At 49.4% G+C, this 18173-nt stretch overlaps 6 protein-coding genes across 6 annotated transcripts; 2 read left to right on the plus strand and 4 right to left on the minus strand.

Annotated features, from left to right (window-relative positions):
• Positions 1–570: 570 nt before the first annotated feature.
• Positions 571–1267, minus strand: PFICI_05529 (40S ribosomal protein S12; the record flags this gene model as incomplete). Its single annotated transcript, XM_007834110.1, has 3 exons — positions 571–695; positions 758–1073; positions 1265–1267. The coding sequence occupies 3 exons, from the start codon at positions 1265–1267 to the stop codon at positions 571–573; spliced, it is 444 nt and encodes a 147-aa protein (XP_007832301.1).
• A 760-nt stretch (positions 1268–2027) lies between these two features.
• On the plus strand, positions 2028–2691 carry PFICI_05530 (40S ribosomal protein S22; the record flags this gene model as incomplete). The annotated part of the gene is made up of 2 exons (XM_007834111.1): positions 2028–2161; positions 2433–2691. The coding sequence occupies 2 exons, from the start codon at positions 2028–2030 to the stop codon at positions 2689–2691; spliced, it is 393 nt and encodes a 130-aa protein (XP_007832302.1).
• A 969-nt stretch (positions 2692–3660) lies between these two features.
• PFICI_05531 (uncharacterized protein) lies at positions 3661–5565 on the plus strand (the record flags this gene model as incomplete). Its single annotated transcript, XM_007834112.1, has 2 exons — positions 3661–5435; positions 5493–5565. The coding sequence occupies 2 exons, from the start codon at positions 3661–3663 to the stop codon at positions 5563–5565; spliced, it is 1848 nt and encodes a 615-aa protein (XP_007832303.1).
• A 2062-nt stretch (positions 5566–7627) lies between these two features.
• On the minus strand, positions 7628–10151 carry PFICI_05532 (Catalase-3; the record flags this gene model as incomplete). Its single annotated transcript, XM_007834113.1, has 7 exons — positions 7628–8484; positions 8538–9108; positions 9164–9381; positions 9432–9454; positions 9508–9710; positions 9814–9838; positions 9895–10151. 7 exons carry the CDS (start codon positions 10149–10151, stop codon positions 7628–7630), a joined length of 2154 nt encoding a protein of 717 aa, XP_007832304.1.
• Positions 10152–14450: 4299 nt separating this feature from the next.
• Positions 14451–16160, minus strand: PFICI_05533 (uncharacterized protein; the record flags this gene model as incomplete). Its single annotated transcript, XM_007834114.1, has 2 exons — positions 14451–15173; positions 15222–16160. The coding sequence occupies 2 exons, from the start codon at positions 16158–16160 to the stop codon at positions 14451–14453; spliced, it is 1662 nt and encodes a 553-aa protein (XP_007832305.1).
• A 777-nt stretch (positions 16161–16937) lies between these two features.
• On the minus strand, positions 16938–17351 carry PFICI_05534 (uncharacterized protein; the record flags this gene model as incomplete). The annotated part of the gene is made up of 1 exon (XM_007834115.1): positions 16938–17351. One exon carries the CDS (start codon positions 17349–17351, stop codon positions 16938–16940), a length of 414 nt encoding a protein of 137 aa, XP_007832306.1.
• Positions 17352–18173: the final 822 nt, after the last annotated feature.

Raw genomic sequence — 18173 nt, forward strand, 5'->3', positions numbered from 1 at the left:
AGAAAGAAGCATATCAGTGGGTCGAATGCTATAGAATGTTTCCGAAGATAGGAGGCTCGCGCCTCTTCAAGATGAATGGTATATGAGAAGCCACGGAGATTTCTCCTTCAAAAAGACTGAATCAGCACCAGAGAGCTACTTAGGAGGAATAGTTCAGGCAACATGCTGCAATGTGCTTCGACACAATCACATGAAAATCTATAAGTTGCAGTCAGCCATTTACTTGCAACAATAAATTTCAGTTGCAGAACAGTTTCAAGTGTAGCCACAGGCCAAGGGTACTCTCGCCGGGTCCCATGAACATAGTCCAATACACTTCACGCAGCGACCAAATCTCGAGTGCTTGCCGTTTGGAGTCCCTCGGTGGCATGTTTACGTGGAAACTCGGTATCACGTGACGTTGCGGTCGTAATATGTTCTCAATGCAATTTTCCATTCCGATGCAGTATGTTGTTTTAGCCTTGTTGGATGATTGTACAACCCAATGAGCCGTAGGGAAAGATGAAGTCAAGATCTCATAGTCCCTCTACCTTCTATATCCCTCCTACCATCAACGCCGCGATAGCCAATTTACTGCTCAGTCTGGAAGTAGTTGAGAAGGATGGAGCGCTCAGTCGACTCCTCACCCCAGTCCTTAACAACGACGCAGGAGCAGTTGACGACCTTGCGGGCGTTACCCTCACGGTCCAAGACGCCTACAAACTCTTGATTAGTCCTTGTTCAAGTGCCAACTTCAATGCAGCTCGTCGTCACTTACAGAGACCAGCCCACTCGCCGAGCTGCTTGCCATCGGGAACCTTGATCAGGGGGATCTTGTGCTCGGAGCACAGAGCAATGACCAGCTTCTTGTAGGCCTCCTCCTCGCAGGACTCGTTCAGGACGCACATGTGAGCCTGGCGTCTGTCGAGAGCCTTGGAAGCCTCACGGAGACCACGGGCAAGACCGTCGTGCATCAGGGAGAGCTTCAGAACACCCTTCAGGGCGTCCAGAACGGACATCTGGCCCTTGGAGGCATCGGCAGAGACTTCGACTTCTTCGGGGGCCTCGGGGGCGTTGTGCTCTTCTACGTCCGACTACAAGAGGGAATAACATGTCAGCATCAAGTACACTATGCAATTGCACATGTGGTGCATCGCGGCGCATCGCATTGCCTAGGTGCAAGCATCATGTCGTAGCGCAAATCCCAGAAAGATCCTTGCACAATCGGCAAACGCGAGGGCTGGTCGGGCAAGGAAAAGCGGGAGCGGCAAAGGCGAAAACTTACCATCGTGTAAGTTGTGTGTGATACCGGTGCGATCCTCGAAGAGTGTCGGTTGGCGAATGGGAGTTGGGGTGGAAGTGGTTGTTGGTGGTGGGTGAAGGGATCGTGTGCAGATTATCCAGACTAGAACCTTTTTTCGAGACTTTCGATATGGCGCCTTCTGCCCTCGTTTGATGGGCAGCGATTTTCGTGCCTTGCGCTGACGTGGGGTTGGAGCTCTAGCAGCCAATTGCAGGCTGCTTAGGGTTGCCAAAAGTTTACCCGCTTTTTATCCGGCGGGCCGTGTGGCCTGTACACCACACCGAAAATTGCTTCCCGTGCGCTGGGGAGCACGGCACAATATTGTGCGAATGGGTCCCCAGCTAGAGTCCGAAACTTTTTTATCTTGATCCCCTCCGCCCGACAATTTTTCAGTACACCACATCACCAGTCGCTTACGACCCAATTGAGGTATGTTCCATCACACGACGATGGGGGAGTGAATCACTCGCAAGACGCCCCTTCAAGAAGCCGGGGGAGAGCAATCAGGAACTCACTATCATGAGCCCAGCCAGGCATCGCGAAAAGCTGATGGCCACCGCTGCTGCCGATAATGATGGCGGGCGGGTTCGCTGATACGCTTCTCCTCTCCAGTATTGAGCGGGCAGAACCCTCTTGCGGGGGCACTCTCCATGCTCTTGGCTTTTGAAGGCTAACCACAACTTGAACCCGAATAGATACCTCATATCCCTTCTCCACGATTTGAGAATCTCACCCAACCGCCAAAATGGTCAAGACCTCCGTCCTCCACGATGCGCTCAACGCCATCAACAACGCCGAGAAGGCCGGCAAGCGCCAGGTCCTGATCCGACCTAGCTCCAAGGTCATCGTCAAGTTCTTGACCGTCATGCAGCGCCACGGGTACGTAACAAAATCTCGACGACTTCAGGGTGGCTTTAGCAGGCAATTGTTGGAAGGATTACTCTTGCTCGTGGTACACAAACCCCCAACACCAAACTTCGGCATGATAACTGGATGACGGTCTCAACAATCCCACGACCATAGTCTTTTAAGTTGCCGATATATCGATGTGTTACCACGGGCGAGGGAATCTTACACGTGTCTCTGATTCATTCACATGAAGTTCTCACGTTTAGTTCTTCGCTACATATATACTGACATGTACTTGCAGCTACATTGGCGAGTTCGAGGAGGTCGACGACCACCGCTCCGGCAAGATCGTTGTCCAGCTCAACGGCCGCCTCAACAAGACCGGTGTCATCTCCCCCCGCTACAACGTCCAGCTCCGTGACCTCGAGAAGTGGGTTGTCAAGCTGCTGCCCGCCCGTCAGTTCGGCTACGTCATCCTGACCACCTCCGCTGGTATCATGGACCACGAGGAGGCCCGCCGCAAGCACGTTGCCGGCAAGATCATCGGTTTCTTCTACTAAGCAGAACGTACCGATGAATCAGTAAAAATGGGGCAAGGGAAGCGAAGGTTATCACAAAAAGCATTTGCGGGCGTTTGGAGGTCATGAACTGGCCTAGATCTTGGCCTCGATTTTCTATAGCCAAATGAAGCAATGACAAAGATGATGTGCTCGTCTCACTACCCCAATTATAAATGACCCTCTAAAAGAACTGCTTGGTGTGATTTGTGAAATGCCACGGCCCAGGATGTCTCTGAGCCTCAGCCTAACAACAGCCTGATTATCTGTGTTCAAATCCGACGGACATCATTGGATGGCTGCATCTTGACATGTGCTACAGTCAGTCACTTGTTAAGTGATGCAGGTCTTACAGTTGAGCTGAATCTGGCTTTGTAGGCAGACAGGCATGAAGACTGCAATGCAATCAGGAGGAAAGAGATATGACTAGCAAGTGAAGGAATTAGAGCGTGGAATTCACATGCGCAAGTCTAAACTATCATGCTGAGAAATTGTCATGAAATTCACACATTTGGCCATGGAGACATTTGCGACGCGCCAATCCTGGATGGCGCCGCGTCAAAATTGGGCCAGGATAGGTATGGCCCAGACCGAAAGCGCGCTTTCAGTAGGTACGTACAGCCTGCATCGGCGGCGGACAGCTTTAACTTCGCTAACCTTTTAGGCACATTCCCCTGGATCCACCAGACTGTCGCCTTGAATTGATGGATGCTTGCCATAAGTTCATCGTCGCAACAATTCCTCCACTCGATCACAGCAATTTTTGGAGATCACATGCTGAATCCATGGCTTGAGCGCTCTGCTTTCTTTGCGAGAGTAATGTGATCTTTATTGTTATCATATAACTTGAGACAGATTCTATTCGATACCTGAGGAGAAGCAGTCCCCTACGCCGACCGAACGGCCTTTGCTGCCGCTTTCTTGGAGCAGTCTTCTTTTTTTGGGAAAAAAAAAAGCATGGGCGCAACGACCATGCGACCCAAGCAGCTTGTCCTCACCGGAGGCTTCTTATTCTTCATCATTTGTGTCTTCTCCTTGCTTCGATTTTCGCCGTCTGGCACACCAATTCCACATGCCGGGTCCTTCACCTCCTTCACGGGTGGCCATGACGATGGCTCCATGACCAACCCAGCATCTTCGCCGCCGGGGCCTGATGACCCAAAGACGAAACCTGCGCCCGCTGGCTCACATCCCATGTGGCATCTGATTACGGCCGCCGAACGCGAGTTGGAAGACACCAAGCGACGCCAGTCCAAGACCCTCCAGGAGGCCGTTGCCGAATACCGGAGGAGATACAAGATTCCGCCACCGCCAAACTTTGACAAGTGGTTCGCCTTCGCTCAGGCCAAGGGCGTGCAGCTTATCGATGAGTTTGACATGATCCACCAGTCTCTGACACCCTTCTGGGGCCTCAAACCTGAGACGATTCGACAGAGGGGCAAGGAGGCGCTGGGCTTCGACAACGCGCTCTTGGGAATCTCAATCCGCGGAGGCAAGGCAACCCATGTGCAGGGAGGCGGCGATTGGCAGCGCGAAGCAACCGTGGGCATGATGGGCAAATTCATCGAGTGGCTGCCAAACATGGACCTGTGCTTCAACTTGCACGACGAGCCGCGAGTTATCGTGCCGCATGACGATTTAGCGAGACTGGTCAACAGAGGACTGGACGTCAATATGCCCAAGGCGTTCCTCAACAAGAATCCAAAGAATGAATTCACAAAAGCCAAGAGCGGCCTGACCACCGGACATGGGTTTGAGGAGCAAAAGCAGACAAGGTTCAACGTGTTTGCGCACCAGCCTACCTGGACCCATTCACGCTTGTCTTGCCCCCCAGATAGCCCGGCGCGTGGTCTCGAGGACGACGAGAAGCGGGACGACGTCTCCAAGTACGGGTTGGGAGAGTTGGGCTTTGTCTACAACACGACTGCAATGTCTGACATTTGCAATTCGCCTTCACTTAGCTCGACGTTTGGGTTCTTTGATCGACCTAATGCATACAACATTGTGCTCGATCTTTTCCCCATCTTCTCGCAGTCCAAAATGTCCTCATACTCGGACATTCTCTACCCGTCTCCCTGGTATTGGTATGAGAAGGTGAGCTATGACGAGAAGCAGGACTATCCCTGGTTAAAGAAGGAAGACAAACTATACTGGCGAGGCAGCACTACTGGCGGTTTTAGCAGAGCCGGCGGCTGGAGGCGTCAACATCGGCAACGATTTGTGCAGAAAATCAATGCGGCCGAGGGGGCTAAGATACTGGTCAACAAAGGCACCGAAGCCGATCAACAATGGGAGCCCAAGCATGTCAATCGCGGCGACTACCGGGATCTCATGGATGTCTACTTCAGTGGTGTTGGACAATGCGACCCTGGCGATTGCGATGCCCAGAAGGAGTTCTTCACAATCAAGGGCCATGCAGACCAGTATGATGCTTGGCAATACAAATACCTCCTTGACATTGACGGCAATGCTTTCAGCGGTCGCTTCTACGCTTTCTTGAGAAGCCGCAGTCTAGTCTTCAAGTGGGCCATTTTCAAGGAATGGCATTTGGAGTGGCTGAAGCCTTGGGCACATTACATTCCCCTCAGCCTGCAAGGTGACGACTGGCTTGAAGCCGTCAGATTCTTTGGCGATGGGGATCTTGGCAGGAAGGAGGCCGAGAGACTTGCCAACCAGCAACGTGACTGGGCAAACAAGGTGCTTAGACATGAAGACATGGAGGTCTGGTTTTTCAGGTTACTGTTGGAGTAAGTATACATGATTGTATTCAATCTGGCAAGTCGCACCAAGCTAACAATTTATAGGTATGGACGTGTGATAGACGATGGACGAGATCATATTGGCTTCTCGCTTGGCAGCGTTGACGCAAGTGCATAACTGGCCACTCGAGGGAGCTATTCTCACTCTACATTTGTATGTTTAGTAATTGCGCTGCATTCAACCCATGCGGTTGATTTGGCGTAGGCGTTGGCGGCGTCTTTGCTTGGGAATGTGTGCATTTGCATTCATTTGAGGCGGTGTTACTCAAGACAGAGGGACAGAAATCCACTTGGTTTGCGTGCCGAGCGTTTTGGTCATAAAGTACAGCAGGACAGGATAAAAGCCACTTGAGCCCACATGTCGATAGAGTTGGATGATCAACACTTACATATGACGGAATCTACAACAAGTAGAATGTAGAGAAACAAACATAGGACATGAATACATGCACTCTCATAATTATATCCACAGCGTTGTTCTCGTCCACGATGGGACATTACACATTGTCCACGCATGCAGCGCACCTAATTTTTAAGCCACATCCAATTATCAGAGATGCACTGTCGCTTGTGTTAGAGCCCTTGCATTCGAAAGTCTGCGATTGTGTTTTAAGATGCAATCATGGCAACTGTCATCACATACGACCATGGCTCTTGGAAAACTCGGCATCTTGTCCGCTCTTCCCTAGATCATGAGAAGCGCTGGCTTGACACCAGGGAACCTACAATTCCCGTTTCGGCGATTGAAAATGAGATTTTATGCTGGGATTTCCCCTGGTTATTCATATTGCATCTGTTCCATCTTTGGTAAATTACTCATGGAGTTATTTCCTTGTAAGTCGATTGGCAGAGCATCGTTTTCTGTGAACGACATGCCCTTATGTTAATTGGTGAATATGAAGTCTCCTTTTCTCTTTTTTTCTCTTTTTTCTTTTTGGGGAGGGGAGAAACCAAAGTTGCTCATCAGCAGCAGCACTAAAGCATATACATTAACCCCTTATACCGTCGGGTCAGTACTCAACGGCTCAATTCCGATATTGTAATTGATTTCTACATTATCACTCCTGTCAGTTCTCCGAGGTGGTGATGATGGTATATTATAGTCACTCCTGCTGATGGCAACAGAACAGACAAAGAGGTGATGTGCATCCAGAAATGGCAGCCGCGGAGCACGTTACATTCATAGTTATACATATTAGTAGCAGCATTATTCCAACATATCTGCTCAACTTTAGCGGAACATATTGACCGCGTGTCACCTTGTGCAGTCATGATCCCCAAGTGGACTTTGGCTGGTCTGACTCAGCGTGCCAAGCTGTATGACAAAGACACCTACATAACAAGGTGGATAGGAATGTATCCTGGGATTTTCTCTCTTTCGGTTCCAGAAAGCCGAGGTATCTTTGTACATGCCTAGCATATATAACCAAGTTACATGTAGGCATGAGGAAAAGGGAAATCCAATGGAATGGAAACGGGGTTGCTTCTCGCTTTATTTCAACGACCATCGCTAGCCGAGGCTGAGGCTATTTAGAGCCGTACTCCGCACATTTCGCATACCACTATGAACAGTCTGCATTCCACACACTTCCCTCTGCCCATTTCACTCCTCGACATTGTACAAATTCCACTTGTCATTCAAATTAAAGGAATCAAATTAAACAAGTTTTCAATAGCGTCTTGCTTTTTCATAAAGCACAGGGATAAGGTCGGAGAAGTTTAACATCGCATGACCAGTTGTAGACGAGGGGCTCCAAGTGTACGTATTATTTATTACCCATAACACAACTCCCTCAAGACCGCACTGCCTTTCGTAAGACGTCAATTTCTGAGTCTTGGGCAAATTTCTGCTCGTGTGGCCAGTATGGCGACCTTGAAGAGTCTATCAACCCTGTTCTCAACTTGTTAGTAATGCAATGCAAGTACGTCATCTAGAATTGCACCAAAACATGCTCATATATGCTCAGGTCTCTCCATATAAATGGTTATATTCTCTATCGTCGTGGACTTTTCAAGCTCCACTCGTCTGACTGTGAGCATACTGTGGCCATTGCCTTAACAGCACATAACACACATCCTCAAAACAATCCGAAACTTGACATTTTGTCGATCATAATTAATGTATTCATTTACTCATTTTTGAAAAAAGATTGAACTACGAAGAATAGCATCTAGGAAAATCAAGAATCCATCGCAAAGCGTCCAGTGAATTTGAAAGTCGCCAAGCCGTCCTTGAGATCCTCCACGAGAGTATTCATTTCCGACTGGAAGTAGACACCATCCTCACTCTCGGTGATGCCTGACGAAGTAATGGTGGAGCTGACGGTGCCGTTGCCTCCTAGGTAGCCAATGGGCTTGCCAAACAGGTATCCCATCTGCGCAATCTGGGCCGGGCGGCCCGTGGGGAACAACGACGAGGCCGCAGTGCTGTTGAAAAGCCCAGCCTGATCGGCGGCAGCATCAATGACAATGGCATCAAAATCGGTTGCGTCGGCGGCCGAGTAGGTCTTGTTGACACCAGCCGCGAGCGACTCGGCCACCACGGTCACGACAAGACCTTCAGCCTCGAGGGCCTGACGGAGCGAAGTAGCCTGGGTAAGCGACCCGGTCGTGCCCAGAATGCCGACCTGCAGGGTGGCAATAGTGGGCAGGGTGCTGTTGGTGATGGAGATGCCGGCCGTCACGTTGTCGTGGTAGTAGGTGTCGTCGGGTGTGGGCGTGTCGAGACCCAGGGCAGTAGCCACGCGGCCGGCAATGTCGTTGCTGATGCGGTTCAGCTGGTCAATGACGTTCTGCTGGACTGTGGACGATGAGAGCTTGGAGGTCTCGAAGCGAATGGCGTTGATCAAAAATTGCTGCTCAACAGGGGTCAAGGAGTTGTAGAAAAGACGAGGCTGCGACCAGTGGTCATCAAAGGTGGACGAGAGCGCCCGAACCAGGTTACCAGTGACGGTACGGCTGGGAGCTGTGAAGAAGCCACGACCATTCTTCTGGTCGGCTTGCTGCGGATATCCGCCGTTGAGGGTGTTTGGAGAGTCTATTGAGAAGTGAGTAACGATTTCCACGGTCTTGTTAAGCGGCAGGGCTCACAGTGAATCTTGTTCTTGTGGATAAAATTCTGTCCAGCACCATCTCGGTTGTTGTTGTGGATCGCAGCACGAGGACGGTTGATGGGCAGCTGCTCAAAGTTGGGACCGCCGTGTCGGTTCAACTGGGTGTCTAGGTAGGAGAAGATGCGACCCTGCAGCAGAGGGTCCTCGGTAAAGTCAATACCGCGAACGATGTGTCCAGGTTGGAACATGACTTGCTCCGTCTCGGCAAAGTAGTTGGTGGGGTTGGTGTCCAACTTCATGACGCCGAGCAACTGAACAGGGACGTATTCCTCGGGTAGGATCTTTGTTGGATCGAGCATGTCGAAGCCATAAGCCAATGCCTTCTCCTCGTCGACAATCTGAACACCGAGCTCCCACTCAGGGCCGTTTCCAGACTCAATTGCATCCCAGAGATCCTGTCGGTGCATGTCTGCATTCTTGCCAGCAAGGATCTGGGCCTCTTCCCAGACCAATGATGCCTTTCCTTGCTTGGACTTCCAGTGCCACTTGACGAGTTTCGAAGTGCCATCATCAGTAACCAGGCGGAAAGTGTGGATACCAAAACCATCCTGGGTCAAGTCAGTCATGTGTCTCATTTCAAGTTGGTCATTAGGTGATCCTTACCATGTGTCGGAAGCTACGAGGAATACCGTATCCGGCCATGGCCCAAAACAGAGTGTGCAAAGTGCTCGCTTGCTGGCTGAAAAAGTCCCATGCTGAGTCGTGGGCTGTTGCGGCTTGGGGAATTTCATTGTCCGGCGACGGCTTGACAGAATGGATCAAGTCGGGGAATTGAATGGCATCTTGGATGAAAAAGACCGGGATGTTGTTGCCCACGATATCTAAACTGCGTGTTAGTACTCCATCAAATGACGGGCTCGAGAGAGCATACCAAAGTTTCCCTCGTCAGTGTAGCTGAACATCTGTTAGCTCAAGTTCTTGCGAGGTTTGAAGTTCTCACTGCTTACAATCTGACGGCGAATCCGTGGACATCACGGGCGGTATCGGCACTGCCTCGTGATCCGGCAACGGTCGAGAAACGAGTGAAGACGGGAGTCTGCTTTCCAGCTTCGCTCAGGAACGAAGCAGCAGTAATGTTGCTCCAGTCACCATAGCTAGTGAAAGTGCCATGGGCACCAGCACCGCGGGCGTGGACAGCTCGCTCAGGTACCTAGGACAAACGTGTTGTCAGTTTTGACAGCTTTACTACACCAAGCCTCACTTCCAACAGGAATCAAAACGAGCTATGAGTCTTGCAGATTCATTATACTTACACGTTCATGGTCGAAATGTGTTATCCTATCCGATATTAGCATTCGTGAGGCACCATCAACAGCTTAAAGGTCAAGACCTACTTTTGTCGAAAGATGTAATCCTCGAGCAGAGAAGGACCACGGCTTCCAGCCTTCAAGGTGTTTTGCTCCGAGATTTGACCACCGACATCATCGGTCATGTAACCAGTGCTATCGTCAAGCTCAAACGAAGCAAGAAAGTCATCGGACGAGACATCATCCCGTGCGAGGAGAGAACCCGGGTCGGCAAAGGGACAGCCCACGGCCGAGGCGAGTCCCAAAAGACCAAAGAAAGCAAACGATCTTGTTGAACGGCCCATTTTTGACTAATTGGACGTTTCCCACGTGTTTGACGGGTGAGGAAGAGGTGAGCCAAGAAGGATGGACAAAACTCTTGGGCAAGAGAGGGAGAACGCTGCATGTTTATACCCGAGACGAGAAGAGGGCCTTGGCCGACGGAGACTCGAGGGAAAAGCTACCTTAGGTATATGCTAACTAGATAGGAAACCATTAGAGTGACACGATACATGGCTCCGAGATATGGTTCTACCAGTACGGCATGTACCACTCAAAAGGTTGCCTCTATGTACTACATGGCTTTACCTAGTGTTTACCTTGTGCACATTGACCCCCCGTCAGTCTTACCCTAGTCACCAGAAGGCCCTAGCCCACGGCTTTCGTCTGCAAGCAAGTTGGGCAAATCTGGCAAGCATCATGAAGAAAAGTGGTATGATTTGACTTCCTTGCACTTGATCTCATCCCGTCTGATGCCAAGCTGGACTTGCCAGAACAGAACCGACCTCGACATGGTTCCACGCAAACTCTAGTGCCGAGAGACCAATGGGAGGGTTGATTATAATATCAGAAGAGGATCCCGGGCGAGGATCTTGGACCCACTGAGCACTGGGCTCGGGGCCATGTTCTTTTGGAATCATTGCTGCAAGGACTGACTGATTGACCCACAGGTTGATGAGTGCCAAGGGGACAATGTCGTTATTTTTCATGTTGCATACATGCGTAGGCAGGTAAGTAGGCAGGTTGCAGTTAGCAGGTAGCTATCATCTTGGTAGCGAACGTTGTGTCCGTGGTAGAAAAGTGATCTATGCGTCTCCGTCTTGGCGGCATATCGTCACACAACATGAACCAACCAAACGTGTGTGTTCTTGGCATGGTTTGCGTTGTGCTGGATGCGCGCCAAAGGAGCTGTTAATAAAGCCAGCGGCCGGTTAGAAAACTGATTATAGGCTTATAGCCAAGGGGCGAACTGGCTGAGGTGAGCCTCTTGCTGTCTAGTTCATCGAGGCGCAATCATTTTGGCGCAGTGTTAATCCATCAGTCTCTTTCCCCAGCCGGACGGCGTGAGCCAACTGTACATTAGGTATGTAGCTACGTAAGCCTAGCTACCTAGTGTTTGCTAGTTGTCTGGATTGTCAACGGTTTTGTCAATCACGACGGGGGGAGTCAGAACGGCACTGCAATATTGATATTTCCGCCCCATGATCATTTGGAATCATGAGAGGTTTCGTAGAAAACAGTTGAATAATAGAGAAAGTGTGAGAATCTATTCAGAACAAAAATTGAATGCGCATCATCAACTAGTCCAAGATCTACGGGTGTTTCTTGGTAGGTACTAAGGACAGAACCCGGCAGCCGAAAGAGGGACCAGTCCAAAAGACCAGTCAAAAGGCTGTTTAACATCCCCAGCGGAGTAGAAGATCGTGCGTATTTTTCTGGACCATGTGGAATGACCCCATACACCCGGGCCGCTGGCAAGTAAAAGATTCGTCAGCCGATCTTGGAAATATTTCACGGCCTTCATCTCGATCACATCGATTGAGCCTTTACTCCACGGTCAAGCGGTTTGACGGTCTGGCGGTCTGGCGCAGGGGGGCCTTCATCGAGCAACGACATATTCCGCAGCCCAAGTGAGTGCAGAGCTATCTACTGTGTATGTACGACACTCAACTCAAGGGATGCATACATACATATGCAGCTACCAGCCATTCGCCACGTGCAATAGAGTGACGTGACAATCATGAACAAGAAAACACCATAAACGAAATGCAAAGAAAGTGAAACCTACTAGATAGGACCGGGCAGAGAGCTAGGGTATTGTGCACCTAACGGAGACTTTGGCAGTCGAATCAAATCACCCCAATTGCCAGACGACAAACATACTACCTGCGGTAGCCGATGGGAATGCCGAGTCGGCAACTATCATGATCCATGTACCTATGTTTACAACCGACCGGCTCACGGACAACGGCTTTTGCAAAGGACGAGGAATTATAATTCAATTATGGGGATGTTATTTGTAGTACACAACGTGGAGAATTGGCCGAAGCCTTCTTTTTATCTGAGGCATGAGCTGAACAGCAATTGGAGCGGAAAGGAACGTGCCGACTTCATAGGTACGAATCAAGTACACTGCAGTAGCAGTAGTAGTAAGGGGGGAGCGTACTCAATACTGACTGTCTCTCACATACTCGACTTCGAGAATATCATTTCTAAATCTGTCTCGGTGTTTACAGGTAATAACGTCTTCTGCACAAGTAAATAGAGCGCCACTCCCGGTCCCCGAAACAAAACAGAGAAAAATGTCCATCACTGCAACCACGGCTTGCAAATCGCCAAGGTTATGTGCCGTGCCGAGTCAAGCCAAGCCCCCAAAAGCCTTGCAAAGAGGAGCCCCCACAACCCGCGCGTAGGGCCACTTCAGTGTTTCGTGGGGTGATTTTCGCCTTGTTTTTTTTTTTTTTTTTTTTTTTTTTTTACAGGCCACTCACTGCCTAGCGAAATGCAGCCTACATAATAGTGATGGGTGATGTAGTATTCCACATACATACATACTAGGTACTGAAGGGAGAGCCCTGACAAGCGTTCGTACTTTGTTCCTCTTCCAAACAAGCGGACAAATATTCCGAGAAGGGCGACATGGTCCGGAGCAAAATGATGCCCCTGTCACGGCATACAAAAGCAGTGAGGAAATAGCGAAACGGGTCAACCAATCTGATGACGACATAGACTTCTCATGGGTTCCATATTTGCGCTACAAGCGAGGAAAATTGTGCCTCTGTATTCCGTATCGTCTCTAATAACTTGGGAACAAGAAATGCAACAGTGGCTTTAATTCAACCAGGGGGGGCTTTGACAAAAACCAGCCAACTTACACAGTAAAGGGTAAAAGAAAAGAAAAACATGGCTGGGATTGTGCATCTATCTAGGGATGCCTGCAGATTGTTGTCGTCTGTTCATCACAAGTCACATCCTACCTAGACCCGCTCCCAAAAAGACTCCTACTTTTCCGCAGAGTCCTTCCTGATATGGTCGCGGTCTGGCCTGTCAAGGGTTCAAAAGGTAACCATGACAGAGCCACAAAAGGATTGTTATCAGAAAAGTCAAAACCTCCAAAGCGTCACAATCAAGACCATTTTGAGCCTGAATCTCCTACAATCGTGCATGCCGTCATCTTAAAAAATGTATGCAACGCTGGATCTCGTTGCTCAACTCCCCGCTGCCAGGGGGGGAGGGACCCCCTTCCCTCCCGTCGAAAAGAACTGGGGAAAGGGCAATTTTATACTATGGGTCTGCTGCTCTGCACATGCAAAAAGGCTCCGGCGTTATGACTCGGGGACCCTGTCTCGTTTTCCCCGAGGCTTGACAGCAGAGTACGGTGGTTTATACGAATACAGTAGAAACACAATTTTGGGGAATCATGACACAAGAAGGAGGGAAAATAAGCAAAGACCAAGACTTTAATTCGAGATCGGAACTCGGAAGAATCGTTTCGAAAAAGGGATCGTCGACAACAGATGACTTGATGGAAATTCCCCGGTACCAAGTCTCGTGCTCACCCAACGGGATCTCACAAAAAGAAAATCAATACGCTTGATAGGGTAGGTTTTGTCCAGATTAAACGTGCAGGAGATGCACTAGCCAAGTGCCGCGTCGAGGTCCCCGAGGTAAAAAGGCTTTCCAATACGACTATCCCTAGGATCTATATGCAATACACCGGCATCGTGCATTTGTAATCTGACTGACTCAGGGCCCGGCGCTGAGAATGAATCCCGGCCTTGAGGTTTGAACACTGCAAGGACATGTATGTGATGGAACATCACGAAAGGGGCAATTAAAAACGGCCAGGCACCAATGACACTCACTGTATTTGGAATATTTCAGGAACTCGGATCGATAGCCAGCCGTGCTAAAGGAATTCGGTACTCAAGTTTTCCTACCGTTTACTCAATATAAACCGACGTTTCATTGATCTTTTTACGGTGTATGTCTATCTACAGTAAACATCCTGCAATGTCTAATATTAGCCGGGCCACCCAGGGTTCCTCCGCAATGCCGTTCTCAGAACTCTTTGATACTCGACGGCCGTCATCGGAGGCATCATGAGCATCTCGCCATATTGTGGTTTGAACAATTAGAAATGAAAAAAAAAAAAGTATGCTCAAAATATTCAGGTATTATACAAATGTGCAAGACATAAAATGCGCCTTGCTTTCTAATGCGATGCTGCTCAATTCCAGGTGCTCCTCTTTATGCAAAAAATGCCAATGGTATATTCCCCCCCCTAAACGCCCTTCATCCTGCCTTTGGTTGTTCTTCAAAGATCAAGAATAATCGACGAGATGCCTTGGTTGAGACTTCCTCGGCGACCTCCGTACTAATGGTGACTGCGCCTCAAGGACGCCCGACTCCCTCGTACGGTCATCAATGGCCAAGATGGACAGAATTGACTTCTCAATCATGCTTCTGCCACCCACGAGCTGGTCTTCGTCGATCCATCCAGATTCCACAGCAAACATGACAATATCGCTGGCGCTGGGAAATGCCGGGATACTTTCGTCTGCTTCGGGATCCAGATGTGTCCAAAACTCTTTCGTGATGCGTTTGAATGCGTTCAGTTCCTTCTTTGGTCCCTGGAAGTTAGAGACAATGTAGTCGTAGATATAAGCGAGCCACAGAACATTTGTGTATGGTTCGTGCTGAATCCACGAGATTGGGCCATCCACTCCTTCGGCGTAAGCATTCTTGTGGCTGTTGGGGGGCAGGCAGATGCGATCCCCTCGAAGCATGAATGATCTCATTTGCCTGTATACCCTGCATTGAGGCGCGTGTTCGCTAGTAAACAAACTCATGTCTCTTTCCAGGTCGTACGCCACCGGCCGTGAGTCCTCTAACTCTGGGTTCTCTCTAGCACGAGATAAGCCGTAGTCCAAGATGGTTATTTCGAGGCCAGAGTGCCCAAAGTAAGAAGACGTATCCCTTGCTTCCGGTGGTGTGTGATGGCCAACTTGTCTGATGCACAGGTTGCCTTCGTGGAGATCGCGATGCTATACCGGATTAGCCATGTCCCCAATGTTCGCCCATCATGTGCTTACCTCAAATTCTATCTGCGCCTCGGCTCGAGCCAGGGCAATGGCAACATGGAAGAAGATGTCCCAGATTTGGTCGGCAGAATGTAGCTGAAAGTCTTCGAGAGCCACGCCCGCATCCCCCAGCTCGACCACAAGAAACTTTGTGTCATCCAGATACCGGCTGGGAGAAGGGTAAAACTGTAGCCTGCCAGGGTCCTGCCTCTTTGCCCTCTTGTGAAAGGCCTGGTGGGTTTCCAGTAGTTCCCGGCAAGCCTTGCCCTGAACAATGTATCTCTCCTTGTACATGACAAATCCAGGGATATCCGCCAGCCACTCGGAAATCTTCAGCTCGCCCACCAGATCCGACTCGGAATGGGGCTGTTCGTCCACTAAACGAGATTTTTCTTGGGCTTTGGTCTGCGGCTTGATGGGCGACACCATGCGAATGACCTTGATGATGCTAGTGCCCCGCTCATTGTTGACCCGGTAGACTTCCGCATAAGACGCCTCTGCAATCTTGACGATCCGATCCCCCGGGGGGCAGATCTCAGGCCAGGAGAGGACTCGAAGGCCGCTGGCATCCACCTCGGGCTCCGGGGTACTGGGCTGGCGCTCAGTCTGTTGTTCATTGACTGGTTCATCTGGCTCTGGCGTTGGCTCCTGGACTTGTACTGGCGTCTTCGGTCTCTTTGTCGTTCGTCGCCTTGAAGCCACAACAGGTGTCTTGACTTCTGCACTTTGGACCGTCTCTGAGATAGAATTCTCGTTTTGAATATCCAGCGCTGTTACTTGTTCGGTTATGTCCTCGATTGTGACATTTGTCTTTGTTGCCGCCACAGCGGTCTTCCTAATCGTAGTGGCCAGCCGATTGGGCGTTTGCGGCAGCTCGGCAAAGAGGCGATCGCCCTTTGACTTCTTGTGCTGCTGCTTGCCATAACGACGCACTGTCGATGGCTTCATCATGTTGATTGTCGCAGTGATTTGCCTCAGGTAGTGGAGTCCTTTTGCTCTGCCCTGCTTTACCTCAGCGTCTTTGAAGATGTGGGAGGTGTTCAATGGATGAGCGGCGTTATTGTCGTGGGGCGCACACGTTGGCACAGCAACGCCGTGGCCGGTGGCCCAAATCACCCCCTTAGCACCTAGAACAGCGCCTGTCGACTAGCGCAGCTACCACCTATGCGCAATGCCATTTCACTTTTTTGTTAACAAATTGTAGCAAGCACCAATGAAGAAATGCTCTCGAATTCGATAACATATTTTATCATTATCTCACTTTTGAGGTCTCATTTTAACCTCTTCGGTTTATTGCATCATCTCCGGTCTACTTGTTGGTAAAGAAAGGCGTTGCACTATGATTATACTGACCGTTCTGATACCAAGTTAGGGTGATATCAATCTGATTGCTATTGACACATTTTCTTTGTCACGCAACGCAAAGTCATTGTTTACCGTTGAAAGAATGGTTTCATAATCAGTAAAACTAATTTTTGTCTTGTTTTCACTCTAATATGTTCTGGCTACAACATTTAAGCCTGCAGCAATTTGTCGTTCTTGTCGGAGCCAATTTACCTGCTTGCTGCCTGTCTCAACTGGTGAAAAATCAGGAGACTTGGTGACAGAGTTTCTCTACCTCTAACATTGGGGGGAGACTTGAGTGCCTCTACCCCTATATCCAGGGAGTTTCGGGTTCCCTACCACACCCGCAGTTGATAAACGACCAACCAGAGATGACAAATTGACTTACAGAACAAAAATGAGCTTGACGATCGACCGGATGAACAGGAGGACCGCCGCTAGTGCCATGGCAGCACTGGCTGAAAAGAAGTGCCAGGCGCAGGCGAGGAATAAGACAGTGGACAAGACTAGGAAGATCCGAATGAACAAAGCCATGACCCGAGCGCTGACGATAATGGCAAGGTGGATGAACCACAATACCATGACAACCGTCAACAGCATCCGGGTTTCTGGGATCGCCCAGAGGATATCTAGGGCGGCCACTATCCGGAAGATCCAGGCAGTCAAGAATCCCATTACGCAGTGCATGAACGGCTTGACGTAATCTAAAATCCAATCAATGATCGGATCTGCGGCCTGATAGGTCCGTTGGCTCGAGACCTTATGGCCGTAGCCTGCCGTGAAAAAGATTTGTGCCATGGCTTTGACTGTCTCTTGGTAAATATGTTGAAGTGTGGATATTTGTTGTGGTGGTTTGTGTGTGTGGGGTGCTTTAACTTGCTGTATACGCTTGGCAAAGAGAAGAGATTGGCCAACTTTGACTGAATTGTCATCGTCTTATATAGTATTTCGTCCACATCAAAGTTTTTGGTGTAAATATTTACAATATTAACGTCGCGGCACCAAATGTATGTGTAGTCTCTACGCCAACGGAAGACAAAGATTGACCATCACCATGTCATGAACTTGAGTGAACAAAGAATGTGTTAATGATAGTTACGAACCGACTCAGTACTGGCACATCCATTGATGTGTAATGTTAGCTCACACAACTTTTGTATGTAATTCTGAATAGAGAATGCTTGATGATACAGTCTACAAAGTGGTACGAAACCAGGTTATTTGATAATCGACGTCACAAGGATACCGCGCAACCTAATATTCACCACCATCATATGGTACTGGAAGCCTGTCTCATTTTCTAGTTCGCCGAAGCTATTGCAATTCAGAAATACAAATTGTAGCCCGGTCGAATAAATATTGGAAATGCCAAGAGAGAGACTCGAAACGTGTAGAATCATTCAACTTGATCAAGCTTCTACATTATTTTATTCGAGCTGTGGAATCTGGAAATTATTCGATATTGTTTTTAGCTGCACATCTCATCGAAGATATATATAGTCGCCCAATGCTGTGGTCTCTGGAGTGCAAGAGCTGTGCAGTGGCTTCTGGGGGATCGGTAAGGCATAAGACCGAAATGCTACGACTGGGGAGAAAAACTTCAAATTGATATTTGTGTCG

Source organism: Pestalotiopsis fici (assembly GCF_000516985.1).
Source record: "Pestalotiopsis fici W106-1 unplaced genomic scaffold PFICI_Scf_3, whole genome shotgun sequence".
Taxonomy (NCBI): domain Eukaryota; kingdom Fungi; phylum Ascomycota; class Sordariomycetes; order Amphisphaeriales; family Sporocadaceae; genus Pestalotiopsis; species Pestalotiopsis fici.